This window comes from Musca autumnalis, unplaced genomic scaffold (genome assembly GCF_047663935.1).
Source record: "Musca autumnalis isolate F117 unplaced genomic scaffold, ASM4766393v1 scaffold_3, whole genome shotgun sequence".
NCBI lineage: Eukaryota > Metazoa > Arthropoda > Insecta > Diptera > Muscidae > Musca > Musca autumnalis.
The window spans coordinates 133,409,939-133,424,604 of NW_027411866.1; the positions used below are offsets into that span (position 1 = coordinate 133,409,939).

General features: G+C 33.1%; 1 protein-coding gene across 1 annotated transcript in view; it reads left to right on the plus strand.

Moving 5' to 3' along the window:
- LOC141398308 (uncharacterized) overlaps positions 1 to 14,635 on the plus strand; it is a 36,764-nt gene extending 22,129 nt beyond the window's left edge. The window contains exons 2-10 of the mRNA XM_073975589.1: positions 8,869 to 9,045; positions 9,106 to 9,507; positions 9,572 to 9,637; positions 9,692 to 10,090; positions 10,168 to 10,239; positions 13,567 to 13,968; positions 14,030 to 14,071; positions 14,137 to 14,538; positions 14,610 to 14,635. Of these exons, the coding sequence (XP_073831690.1) occupies positions 9,033 to 9,045; positions 9,106 to 9,507; positions 9,572 to 9,637; positions 9,692 to 10,090; positions 10,168 to 10,239; positions 13,567 to 13,968; positions 14,030 to 14,071; positions 14,137 to 14,538; positions 14,610 to 14,635 (1,824 nt within the window). The 5' untranslated portion in view covers positions 8,869 to 9,032. The remainder of the gene's footprint in view (positions 1 to 8,868; positions 9,046 to 9,105; positions 9,508 to 9,571; positions 9,638 to 9,691; positions 10,091 to 10,167; positions 10,240 to 13,566; positions 13,969 to 14,029; positions 14,072 to 14,136; positions 14,539 to 14,609) is intronic.
- The last annotated feature ends 31 nt before the right edge of the window (positions 14,636 to 14,666 follow it).

The following is a 14,666-nucleotide window of genomic DNA, read 5'->3' on the forward strand; positions in this document are numbered from 1 at the left end:
TACTAAATTTAGTACAATTTGGATTTGGGTGAACGGATTGAGCTGGAATCCTGAAATTTGTAATGAGGGTCACTGATGGAGAGTAACAACGAAAGGTTTTTAGAAATTCGAACTATAAATGCACGAAAAGTACTAAATGGTACTAAATTTAGTACAATTTGGATTTGGGTGAACGGATAGAGCTGGAATCCTGAAATTTGGAATGAGGATCGCTGATGAAGAGTAAAAATGAAAGTTTTTGGAATTCGAACTATAAGTGTACGAAAAGTAATAAATGGTACTAAATTTAGTACAATTTGGGTTTGGGTGAACGAATAGAGGTGGAATCCTGAAATTTGGAATTAAGGTCACTGATGGAGAGTAAAAAGAAAGGTTTTTGGAAATTCAAATTAAAAGTATACGAAAAGTACTAAATAGTACTAAATATAGTACAATTTGGATATGGGTTAACGAATAGGGCCGGAATCCTGAAATTTGGAATGGGGGTCACTGATGAAGAGTAAGAAAGAAGTACCAAAGGTCGAAAAGTCCTAAATGGTAGTGAGTTTAGTATGATTTGGATTTGAAGAGCTGGAATCCTGAAATTTGGAATTAAGATTGTTGTTGGAATATAGAATTGAGATATGGAGGTAGCTTTAGAAAATCGTACTAATGTGCACGAAGCACAATTTGTATTTGCGTAAACAGATTACTGTTGGAGTGCAGGATTGAGGTAGTTTTGGAAATTCGTACTTATAGAAAAGTGCTAAATGGAACTACATTGGCTATAAATTGGGTTTAGGTGAACGGATAGAGCTGAGATATGAAAGTACATTTTGGAAATTCGTGTACGAATAGTGCTAAATGGTACAAAATTTGGTACCTTTTGGTATTTGCTATATGGTATAGAATTTTGCACAATTTGTGATTATGTAAAGGGTAGAACTGGAATTTTGAAATTCGGTACTAGATTAGCAATTGGTGTTTAGAGTGGAGGTAGGGAGGAGGTTTTGAAAATTCGTACTTATTTATACAAAAATTACTAAATAGTACTATAACGGGTTTCAGAGGAACGGATAAAGCTGGAAAAGTGAATTGGGGTTAGGATATAAGTTGAATATAAGGAAGTAATTTTTGAAACGTTTACCTAGGTGTACGAAAAGTTGGGTAACATGTTGGTACCAAAACCATTTTGGTATTGTGTAAAAAGTTAAGGTACTAAATTTGGTGTTGGGTGTAGGAACAAAGCTGGGATTATATAATTTGGAAATACGCTATTTGTACAAAAAATACGAAATGGAAAAATATTTGTTATGAATATCACTCTAAAATTCGAGACAAAGTTCTGAGTTTGAAAAATTGTACTGAATATTGTTCCATTGACTTGATGTTAACGCCAAGGCGTTTCTAAATAGTGTACTGAAATTAAGCAGTCAAACGCGAAGTATCTTTTTAAAAATGTTTTTGTTCTGACCGCTTTGGTATGTTAATTTGAAAACGTGATCCAATGCGAAAATTTTGTTAACTAGAAGTTATTTACCCCCTGATAATAAAAAAACCTAAATTGAAATGCCTCCAAAAAATTTTCCGTTATATACGGTGGACATACCCGTGCACATTAAGTAAAATTTTTTGTAAAAAGTTTTTCTAACCTTTCATGCTACAAATTCCAAATTTCAGTTGGAAAATGTGCCGAAGATCTTCAAAATACTCTAAATCTTCAAAATATCTCTTCTAATAAACTTTTATATCCTCTGAGTATTCAAGGTTCAAATTTAAAGAAAATTGGACAATATAGATTTGTTCTTCTTTTAAAATACACTAAGTCGAGAGGTACCGTTATATGGGGATATACGAAAACGTGGATTTTCATGACCATTTTGAATGCCGAAAGTTTAACGGACCTATTCGGATTCTGGGCGAAACCGCTAAAGCTAGAACCTTGCATTGGAAATGTGCGGGATTGTTGTTGTGAAGGGGTGAAATAAAGTTTAGTGTTTGGAAATTCGTACTGGAAGGGAATGCTGTGTTAGTGAAGGGTTAAAACCAGGAGTCAAATCTAAAATTTGCAATATGATACGTAGTTTTGGAAATTCGATATAAAAAATATGGCAATTTTTTTTTTTTGTAAATTCTGACTACAATCGAAAAAATATTGGTAATAAAATAGGTCTTAGTACAACAGAATCTCCAGTATTCACCATTCCCGTATTAAATATTGTTTATATATATTTTTTCCTTTCCGCATACGAAGTAGCGGGCATTTGCTAGTAATATATAATATAGGAAGAAAAAGGTTGTTTTTTTTTTTTTTTAAATAGACTCCATTTTTGCCCTAAGGCCTTTTTCGGGACATTGGGTTTATTAATTCGAATTCAGTAACACTTACGTACATTGTTGTTCAGCAAGAAATGTTAAGAACAGAATAGCTTTTAATTAAATGCGTAATACGGGCAAGTAGCTTTAACCGTTCCACATATATAGGCCGTCGAAGTCGCCAAATAGCAAAAAAATAGATTTTCATAACTTCGTGGCCCCAGTACCACGTGTTAACATATTCGAATTGTGCTCAAACTTTGGCAATCTTAAAATCTAATAATACAAAAAGGTTTAGGCGGCTCCCCGGCTAAAAAATCCGAGATCGATTTGGTCCTTTGAGTTAAAACCAGCCCAATGCTACAAATTAAATTAAGATGCTACAAAAAAGAAAATATTGAATTTTACATAACACGTTTGATATTTTATCAAATTTTATATTTTATATATATACATATTTATATATTTTTATTTATATACATAGTTTAATAATAAAAAAATTGTATTACGATACCATATTTTTATACCCTACACCACACTGTCATAAATGGTCTCAATAACATAATTATCTGCTGAAAAAACAATGTTATACGGTCAACAAACAGTCTTAATTTAGAACACTGTTATGTATTTTTTGATGGTTTTTCCAACTTTAAATGACAATTTTACGACTTTTATGACGATTTTCGGCCAAAATCTGTTTGCATATTTTTTGCATATTTTGCATATTTTTTGCATATTTTGCATATTTTGTGAATATGCAAAATATGCAAATATGCAAAATAAATACGAAATATGACCCTGCCATTGAATTTAGATTTCTTTGAAACGAATTTTGGTCCAATCAGAATCTTCGTATCTTTAATATTAAAAAATATGCAAATATGCAAAATCCGATGTCTAGTAATGATATTAAAAATAGCACAAAAATTCATTTACAAAGAATTTAGTTAGAAAATGAATTTTCAATATGTTTTTTTTTCGTAAAAACATAGCACGGTGAGCCTTAACTAATTTTAAATGGAAGGTGCTTACACCTCGGAAGTTTTTGCTGACTCTGAAACTACAATGCTCATAGATGAGAAATATCATGAAACAAAAAAAAAAAAAAAATCGCCGGAGGGATTTTAAAATAAATCGCGATTTAAGTTCACATTTTTAGGGGTTCTTTAGGTTTTCACGATTTTGCTTGGAAACCGCGAGTTCTATGTAAATGGCACTAAAGCAAATGTTGTAGCAGAGAAAATACTCCACAAGATTGGCATTTACGATATTTTGGTATATTTTACCGTTTTTAAGATATGGAAGTTCAAATTGGGACAATGCACTGACTGTATCGCCCCCTTATAAAACAATGTCATTACTGCAATTTCCCAAATAAAACTTATATATCTTGAAAATAGTACAACCTAGGAAAAAATAAGTCATCCAGTCTTGTAGAGAATTTTTACAGCTTCAACATTTTCTTTAGTCGCATTTTGATATGACTTGCGGTTTCCAAGCAAAATCTTGAAGACTTAAGATAAAAACCTAAAAATTTGAACTGAACCTCTATATCTCAAAAATGGTAAAACCTAAGAAAAAACCATAAGGTCAGTCTTATAGAGAATTATCACAGCTACAACCCCTCCGGCGATTTTTTCTGTTTTCTTTATTTTTCTTATCAATGAACATTGCTGTTTCAGAATCCGCGAAATCTTCCCATGTGTAAGCGGTTTTCATCAAAAGTTGGTTAAAGCGCACTGAGCATGATATTGTTTTATAAGGAGGCGATACAGTCAGTGCATTGTCTCAATTTGAACTTCTATATCTCAAAAACGGTAAAACCTACGAAAATATCATGAAGAGCAATCTTGTGGAAAATTTTCACGGCTACAACATTTTCTTTAGGCCTATTTACATATGACTCGCGGTTTCCAAGCAACATCGTGAAAACCTAAAGAACCCCTAAAAATGTGAACTTAAATCGCGATTTATTTTAAAATCCCTCCGGCGATTTTTTTGTTTCATGATATTTCTCATCTATGAGCATTGTAGTTTCAGAATCAGCAAAAACTTCCGAGGTGTAAGCACCTTCCATTTAAAATTAGTTAAGGCTCAGCGTGATAGTCAATGCCATGAACAATAAGTTTCATTTTGGAAATAGTACGTTTACCTCTTCAATTTTTTTTATTTCACTCATAATCTACGAATGCTTTGCGGATCTATTTTTCGTTTTTAAGGCACTGCATACAAGTCTCAAATTCTTCGACTTAACTTGACATATTACCGCGGTAAATTGACAAAAATAATATTGGATATTAAGAATTTAATGTGTTTAGAGAATATTTCTTTCAATCGGAATCAAATTTGTCGCTATAACATGTTCGATTTTTGTCCACGGGCGGAACCACTGTGTGAGGGGGTGCTTTAATTTTGGACGACACTCTAGGTGCCCCGATAAATTGGAACCTCCTTATTTTCAATATTTTTGAAGTTGTGGCCTCGGGCCGACCCAAAAAATGGTGGAAATTTGGCATTTGGTATTCGTATGCGGTATAAAACTTTCCACCTAAAATTTGTCGGTATAAGTCCATGTCTTGATATTGCCCCATTGAACGGTACCTCCCGATGTTCAATATTTTGAAGATTGTGGACTCAATGTCCCACCGAAATGTTTGAAATTAGGTATTTAGTCTTCGTTGGGGGTATAAAACTTTCCCACAGAAATGTGTTGTTATAAGTCAACTACTTCATATAGCCCCCATAGAACGGTACTCCCAATTTTTGGTACTTTGAAAGTTTTAGCCACACTATTCAATCTAAATGACTGAAATTTGGTATTTAGTCTTCGTTTGAGTTACAAAACATTCCTCCAGAAATTTTTCGGTACTGGTCGATGTTTTCGACCTCTTTATTTTCGACTGCAGCAAATGTTCGAAGTGACAGGTCACACATCCCACACCCAAGTTTAGCATCATGTGCTGGATCGCGTTCTTCTCTTTGTCATGGAAGATGAGCACCTTAGGTCGACTAAATAAGCAAAATATGCTGTACTTCTTTGTGCAGAATTTGGTAAGCAATTGAAAGGAGTCAGATCCTGTTGTAATTTACGCTGGAACTCTCATGGCATTCTATCACTTACTTATTTAGCTGGCTCATTACAGACCATTTGTTCCATAAACCGAACTAAGAAAATATCTCCAATTCTCTGTGTTTAGTTATTCGCTTTTTGGAATATCGCGCCTTGTCATCTCTTCATCCACTTGTTTGCGCCATATATTCTTTGCCCTGCCAATTCTGCGTGCACCGTCATGTGGCTCGAATTTATAGGCCTTTTTAGCGGGTTCATCATCGCTCATTCTTATTATATGGCCTAGCCAGCGCAATCGCTGGATCTCGATACGTTTAACTACATTGATGTCGTTGTATAGCAGATACAGCTCGGAGTTCATTCTATCACTTCTTGTGTTTATTCTGATGCCTGAAACCCGGAAAATGTTGCGTAAAAATCTACATTAATTTTTTTATAACGAATCACCCTACATGTAATATTTTATCTAAAAAAAGTAAAAAAGTCATCATTCTTATATATACATATGTATATTGTATGACTGTCGTGGACAATTTAGTGGTCCTAGGGAAAGAGAGTCTAGGATTTTTATGAACTTTTTTATTATCTACTTGGAACATTGGGTGCATATTTAAAAATTAAATTTGAAAGGAAAGACAAAAATTGGCATGATGTAAAACTTATGCGAAAAAAATATAAACAAATTGTCATATCAACATTTGTGGTCTTTTAATCGCGGCACATTAGAAATTGTCGGGTACTTTTTTATAAAATTTCGATTGCATTAGAAAATAATGTCTTCTCGGAATTAGATTAAATTTTTAGCAAAAACCACAAATGCATAAAAATCCCTTGAGTTGTTTAACGAAGGTCGACTTGTGTATGTACGTTACAATCTGTGAAAGCTTTTTGTTGCATTAATATTAAAAATATAACAACAAAAATATATCGTGTAAATTTTATTTCGTAACACTTATTCGTGGCATTGATAATGTAAAATAGGTTCTGGTCCACACTAGCGTGATTTTATTTAAACAATTTCATGAAGTTTGGCGTCCTTAGATCGAGTTCCCCACTGCAGCAAATGTCATGATATTACTCTACTATGGAGCTCGACCTAGGGAAGCATAATTTCATGTTTTTTTTTTCAAACCTATCTAGGATGAACGCAATGGATCATAGGGATATTTCATATTCAGAAATATGATATTTCATATTCAGAACAACGAGCATAATTTATCTAGGCCATCAGAATATAGATAATAATATATCTACGTTACCAGAGCAAAGTGGATAATTTATATACATTGCCATTTATCTACGATGTCAACACTGGGTGAATATTTTATCAGAATTGTCAGAACAATGTGGTTAACTTTTCTACGTTGCTATAAGAAAGTGGATAATTTATGTACGTTGACATAGCTAAGTGGATAATTTGTCTTTATTGTCATTTATCTACATTGTCAGAACAACGTGGATAATTAACCTACATATGTTGTCAGCACTAGGTGGATACTTTATCTGAATTGTAAGAACAATGTGGATAATTTTTCTACTTTGTCAGAACAATGTGGATTATTTATCTACGTTGTCAAAACAACGTGGATAATTTATTTACGTTGCCAGAACGGCGTGGATAATTTATCTACGTTGCCGGAATAAGGTGAATATTTTTCTACGCTGTCGAAATAACGTAGATAATTTTTCGACGTTGTCGCACAAAATGGATAATTTATCTACGTTGTCAGAAAAACGTGGATTATTTATCTATGTTGTCGAAATAACGTGGATAATTTATCTGAGTTGGGGAAATAACGTGGATAATTTATGTACGTTGTCAGAAACGCGTGGATTATTTATCTATGTTGTCGAAACAACGTGGATAATTTATCTACGTTGTCGAAACAAAGGGGATAATTTATCTTCGTTGTCAGAACATCGTGATTAATATATCTACGTTGTCAGAACAACATGAATAATTTATCTACGTTGTCAAAACAACGTGGATAATTTATCTACGTTGTCAGAATAACGTGGATAATTAATCTACGTTGCCGAAAAACGTAGATAATTTTCTACGTTGTCAGAACAAAATGGATAATTTATCTACGTTGTCAGAACAACGTGGATCATTTATCTAACTTGTCAGAACAGCGTGGATATTTTATATACGCTCTCTAAATAACATAGATAATTTTCTACATTGTCAGAACAATATGGATAATTTATCTACGATGTCAGAAAAACGTGGATTATTTATCTATGTTGTCGAAAAAACGTGGATAATTTATCTACGTTGTCACAACAACGTGGATAATTTATCTACATTGTCAGAACAGCGTGGATAATTTATCTACGTTGCCGGAATAACGTGGATATTTTATCTACGCTGTCGAAATAACGTAGATAATTTTCTACGTTGTCAAAACAAAATGGATAATTTATCTACGTTGTCAGAAACACGTGGATTATTTATCTATGTTGTCGAAATAACGTAGAAATTTTATCTGAGTTGTGGAAATAACGTGTATAATTTATCTATGTTGTCGAAACAACGTGGATAATTTATCTACGTTGTCGAAATAACGTGTATAATTTATCTACGTTGTCGAAACAAAGTGGATAATTTATCTACGTTGTCGAAACAAAGTGGATAATTTATCTACGTTGTCAGAACATCGTGTAGCATTTATCTACGTTGTCAGAACAACAGGGATAATTTTTCTACGTTGTCAGAACAGCGTGGATAATTTATCTACGTTGCCGGAATAACGTGGATATTTTATCTACGCTGTCGAAATAACGTAGATGTCAGAACAAAATGGATAATTTATCTACTTTGCCGGAATAACGTGGATATTTTATCTACGTTGCCAGAATAACGTGGATATTTTATCTACGCTGTCGAAATAATGTAGATAATTTGTTTACGTTATCAGAACAAAATGGACAATTTTTCTACCTTGTCAGGAAAACGTATATTATTTATCTATAACGTGGATAATTTATCTGAGTTGTGGAAATGACGTGGATAATTTATCTACGTTGTCAGAACAAGGTGGATAATTTATCTACGTTGTCAGAACAAGGTGGATAATTTATCTACGTTGTCAGAATAACGTGGATAATGTATAAAAGTTGTCAGAACAAAGATAATAATTTATTTCTAGATAATTTATCTACAGTGACAAAATAACGTGGATAATTTTTCTGACAGAACAATGTTGTCCTAAAGATGCTTAGTGAATGGCTATATGAACAGAGACTCTAATTCTAAAAACTATTTTACAAAAAAATCACCCAGAAAAACAGATTTCTCAATACAACAAGTTTATAAATTGACTTGCGTATCTCTCCCTAGTATTTTTGTTACCAAATGAAAAAAATAATTTAAAAATAGGGTTATTATGCAGTAACATCCTGGAAGCTAATTTCCAGCTACATTTATTCTCCATATTGTACATTATCGTTTATTTAGATTTGAATTTTGAAGATAATGTTATATAATCCAACTGTAGGGCATTGCAGGTTAACTTTACCACAACCACACTTCCCAAAATTATTAAGTATAAAAGAAGGTGTCACACAAGTGTGGGCAATAGTTGCAATCAAACGTTCACTTAATAAGACGTTTCGCAAACAAAAATATTATCAGCTTTGTGGGAAATAATCCAACCGAAATATGAAGACATATGGTAAGTTACAAAAAGGGGTATTTAAACAATTTTTAATCCATATTTGTAACCTTCCCCTAGTGAATACACCGAATCTAAAGAAATATATTTTCTATCCTGCCGCAACGAATGGAGAATTTCGATTTAAAGTTTGCTGCAGCAATGATTGCCATGTAGCCTTGGCAAGTGAACCTCAAGAAGGAGGACCAATGTATGAAATAGCAATAGGTGGCTGGACCAATACAAAGTCTGTAATACGGTATGTGGGCAAACAGCCTGATGTGGCAGCTGCAGATACACCAAAAATTGTTAATTCTAATGAAATGCGTGGTTTTTGGGTTCGTTGGCGTAATCAAACAATTTCTGTTGGACGAGAAGGCGAAATATCAGCATTTATGTCTCACAACGATCCACAATTATTTGATGTGAAATTTATTGGAATATGTACGGCTTATGGATCCACTGGTTCTTGGTTGTTTGATGGTAATTATAAATTCTTTTGTCATGAAGAATTCTATAGAAAAAAAAAACAAATATGCAATTACAGATCCCAATGCTAGTTCCATGGGCCCAAATGGCAGTGATTTAGAGGCCATTGAAAATATGACATTTGGTAAGTTTTAAATTTTAACGAGAATTCTAAACTAATTTTCAATATTTTCCACAGTTAAAACACCCAATGAAAAGAAATATAAATATTATCCTGCTCGTGGTGAAATTTTCGCTTTTTACGCTTGCTGTGCCAATGATTGTCACATCTCATTGTCCAGCCATGTCGATTGGGTGAAACCGATTTATGAGATAGCCATAGGTGGCTGGGCCAATACAAAATCAATTATACGTCTGATAGACCAGGAGCCTGATCTGGTTGCAGTTCAAACGCCAGATATTTGCAATCCTAATGAAATGCGAGGATTTTGGGTTCGTTGGGATAAGAATTGTATACAAGTTGGACGAAAGGGTGAAGCTGTGGCTTTTATGTCTTATCAAGATGCCAATTTATTTCCCATTAAATATGTCGGAATATGTACGGCATATGGTTCCACGGGTAGTTGGTTTGTTGGAGGTAAGTCGTTGAAGATGTCAATAGTAAATACTCGTATGATGAGATATGAAAACTATAAAATTTTAATTTGTTTATAGAGCACACATTTCCAGTTCACACCGTCCCAGTCGTACCCAACATGCTGCCAAACAACAGAAACTTGACGAGACGTAAGATTAAATGACAAATGTTTATCTAATGAAAATATCTATGTTATCATATGTGAACAATTTATCTTAGTTTTGAAGAAAACTATTGGTTTTTTAGAAAAACGGGAATAGTTTATCTATGTTGTCGGATCAGATCAATGCGCATAATTTATCTACGTTGTCAGAAGAACGTGAAAAATTTATCTACGTATTCAAAACGAAGTGGATAACTTATCTAAGTTGTTAAAATGTCGTGGATAGTTTAGCTACGTTATCTATCTCAGAGCACTGCGGATATTTTGTCGTGGGTAATTTATTTTCGTTGTCCTAACAACGTGGATAATTTTTCTACGTTGTCAGAATAACGTGAATAATTTATCTACGTTGTCGAAATAACGTGGATAATTTATCTACTTTGTAAGAACAACATGTATAGTTTATCTACGTTGCCAAAACAACGTGGATAATTTATAGACGTTGCCAGAATAACGTGGATAATTTACCTATGTTGTAAAAATAACGTTTATAATTTATCTACGTTGTTAGAATAACATGGATAATTATCAACATTGTCAGAACAACGTTGGTAATTTATAGACGTTGTCAGAGTAACGTGTATAATTTATCCACGTTGCCAAAATAACGTGGATAATTTATAGACGTTGCCAGAATAACGTGTATAATTTATCCACGTTGCCAAAATAACGTAGATAATTTATCTGAGTTATGAAATTAACGTTTATAATTTATCTACGTTGTCAGAATAACGAGTATAATTATCAACGTTGTCAGAACAACGTGGATAATTTATAGACGTTGTCAGAATAACGTGGATAATTTAGCTACTAATTAATTAATTTATGTTGTCAGAACAACGTGATAATTTATCTACGTTGTTAGAACAATGTGGATAATATATATAAGTCGTAAGAACAACGTGGATAATTTATCTACGTTGTCAAAATTACGTGGATAATTTATCTACTTTGTAAGAACGACGTGTATATTTTTTCTACGTTGTCAGAACAACGTGGAACATTTATCTGCGTTGTCGAAATAACATGGATAATTTATCTACGTTGTCAAAACAACATGTATAATTTTTCTACGTTGTCAGAACAACGTCGATAATTTATCTGCGATGTCCGAATAACGTGGATAATTTATCTATTAATTATCTATTAATTAATTAATCTACGTTGTCCGAACATTGTGGATAATATATCTAAGTCGTAAGAACAACGAGGATAATTTATCTACGTTGTCAGAACAATGTGGATAATATATCTAAGTCGTAAGAACAACGTGGATAATTTATTTACGTAGTTGAAATAACGTGGATAATTTATCTACTTTGTAAGAACAACATGTATAGTCTATCTACGTTGCCAGAACATCGTGGATAATTTATAGACGTTGCCAGAATAACGTGTATAATTTATCCACGTTGCAAAAATAACGTGGATAATTTATCTGAGTTGTGAAAATACAGTTTATGATTTATCAACGTTGTCAGAATAACGTGGATAATTATCAGCGTTGTCAGAACAACGTGGATAATATATAGACGTTGTCCAAATAACGTGTATAATATATCTACGTTGTCAGAATAACGTAATTTATGAACGTTGTCGAAATAATGTGTATAATTTATCTACGTTTTCAGAACAACGTGCATAATATATATATACATTGTCAGAAAAACGTGCATAATTTATCCACATTGTCAAGACATCGTGGATAATTTATCCTAGTTGTCAGAACAACATGGATAGTTTATCTACGTTGTCAGAATAACATGGATAATTTATAAACGTTGTCAGAATAACGTGTATAATTTATCTACGTTGTAGAAATAATAAATAAATAATTTATCTGAGTTGTGTAAATAATGTGTATAATTTATCTACGTTGTCAGAATAACTTGTATAATTTATCTACGTTGTCGAAATACACAGCGTGGATAACTTATCTACGATGTCAGAATAACGTGTATAATTTATCCACGTTGCCAAAATAACGTAGATAATTTATCTACGTTGTAGAAATAATAAATAAATAATTTATAGGGGTTGTGTAAATAATGTGTATAATTTATCTACGTTGTCAGAATAACTTGTATAATTTATCTACGTTGTCGAAATAACAACGTGGATAACTTATCTACGATGTCAGAATAACGGGGATAATTTATCTACATTGTCAGAACAGCGTGGATTATTAATCTACGTCGTCAGAACAAAGTGGATAATTTATCTACGATGTCTGAATAAGGTAGATAATGTACCTACCTTTTCAGAACCAAGCGAATAATATATCTAAATTGCCAGAACAATGCAGATAAGTTACCTACGTTGTCAGAACAACGTAGATAATTTATCTACGTTGTCAGAACAACGTGGAAAATTTATCTACTTATACAAAATAAAGTGGATAAATTATTTAAGTTGTTGAAATAATGTGGATAGTATAGCTACGTTATCTACCTCAGAGCACTGTGGATATTTTTCTACTTTGTCAGAACAACGTGGATAATTTATCTACGTTGTCGAAACAACGTGTATAATTTTTCTACGATGTAAGAACAACGTGGATAATTTATCGGCGATGCCAGAATAACGTGGATAATTAATCTGCGTTGTCAGAACAACGTGGATAATTTTGCTATTATTTAATTAATCTACATTGTCAGAACAACGTGGATAATTTATCTATTAACTTATTAATCTTTGTTGTCAGAACAACGTGGATAATTTATCTACGTTGTCAGAACAATGTGGATAGTTTATCTAAGTCGCAAGAACAACGTGGAAAATTTATCTACGTTTTCGAAATAACGTGGATAATTTATCTACTTTGTAAGAACAACATGTATAGTTTATCTAAGTTGCCAAAACATCATGGATAATTTATAGACGTTGCCAGAATAACGTGTATTTTTTGCAACGTGCATAATTTATCTGAGTTGTAAAAATAACGTTTATAATTTATCTACTTTGTCAGAACAACATGGATCGTTTATCTACGTTCTCAGAATAACGTGGATAATTTATAGACGTTGCCAGAATTTATCTGCGGTGTCAGAATAACGTGGATATTTTATCTGCGGTGTCAGAATAACGTGTCAGAACAACAAAACAAAGTGGATAATTTATCTGCGCTGTTGAAATAAAGAGGATAGTTAGGCTATGTTATCTATTGCAGAGCGCTATGGATATTTTTTCTACGTTGTCAGAATGACTTAGGTTGATAATTTATCTTCGTTATCAGAATAAAGAGTAGAATTTATCTAAACATTTTGGTTAACGCCAATAAATAATTGTCTTTATTATGCCCATTTTCTTTCAGTTAATACTCCCAATGAAAAGCGATACCGATACTATCCAGTGCAACAGAGTAATCTATTTATCTTCAAAGTACAATGTGCAAATGATTGTCACGTAGCACTGTCGAATAATAATGAGGAACGTTCACCAATTTATGAGATTGTTATTGGTGGTTGGGCTAATACCAAATCGGTAATTCGTAAAATTGGCAAAACTCCAGATCTAGTTGAAGTACAGACTCCCGACATTGTCCACCCAAAAGAATGGCGTATGTTTTGGATATGTTGGCATGACAATGTCATACAAGTTGGTCGTAGTGGTGACGAGGTGGCTTTTATGGCCTATAAAGATCCAACACTATTTAAGGCAAAATATTTGGGTGTATGTACGGCATATGGTTCTAGTGGTTCTTGGTTATTCAAGGGTAAGTAGATGATGATGGCTTTAAGTGTGGGAGGCTGATTTTGTTTATAATTATCTTACAGAACCGCTTGATGATGTTTTGACTTCAAATAAAATTTTGAAGGGTAAGAATTTTGAGGATTCTTTTCATGAACTAATTTTCTTTTAATAACAAATTATCGATTTACAGTTCATACGCCAAAAGAAAAGTCATACGCCTTTTATCCGGTATGCGGCAGTACCTTCCAATTTAAAGTTAAATGTGCCCATGACTGTCATATTGCTTTGTCTGCCCAGCCATTGGAGGGTATGCCCATGTATGAAATTGTTATTGGTGCCATGGGCAATACAAAGTCTCTTATACGAAAAGCTGGTACAGAACCTCCAGAAGTATTTGAAACATCTACCCCGGACATTGTTAATGCCCATGGTATGTGTGGATTTTGGATACGCTGGAATGATACAACCATTGCAGTGGGTCGTGAAGGTGAAAATATCTCATTTATGTTTCATAAGGATGTTAAATTATTCCCCATCAAATATGTGGGCATATCGACTGGCATGGGTGCCACTGGTTATTGGGAATTTGAAGGTAAGACGTTTGCATAGATATTTAAACGTAGTTTGGAAATAAAAAAAAAATGTTTCCTTTTTCTGATACAGATACTGCTGCTAAGTTGTGTAATTGATACCATACATCCGTCCTGTTTGCAGAAATTA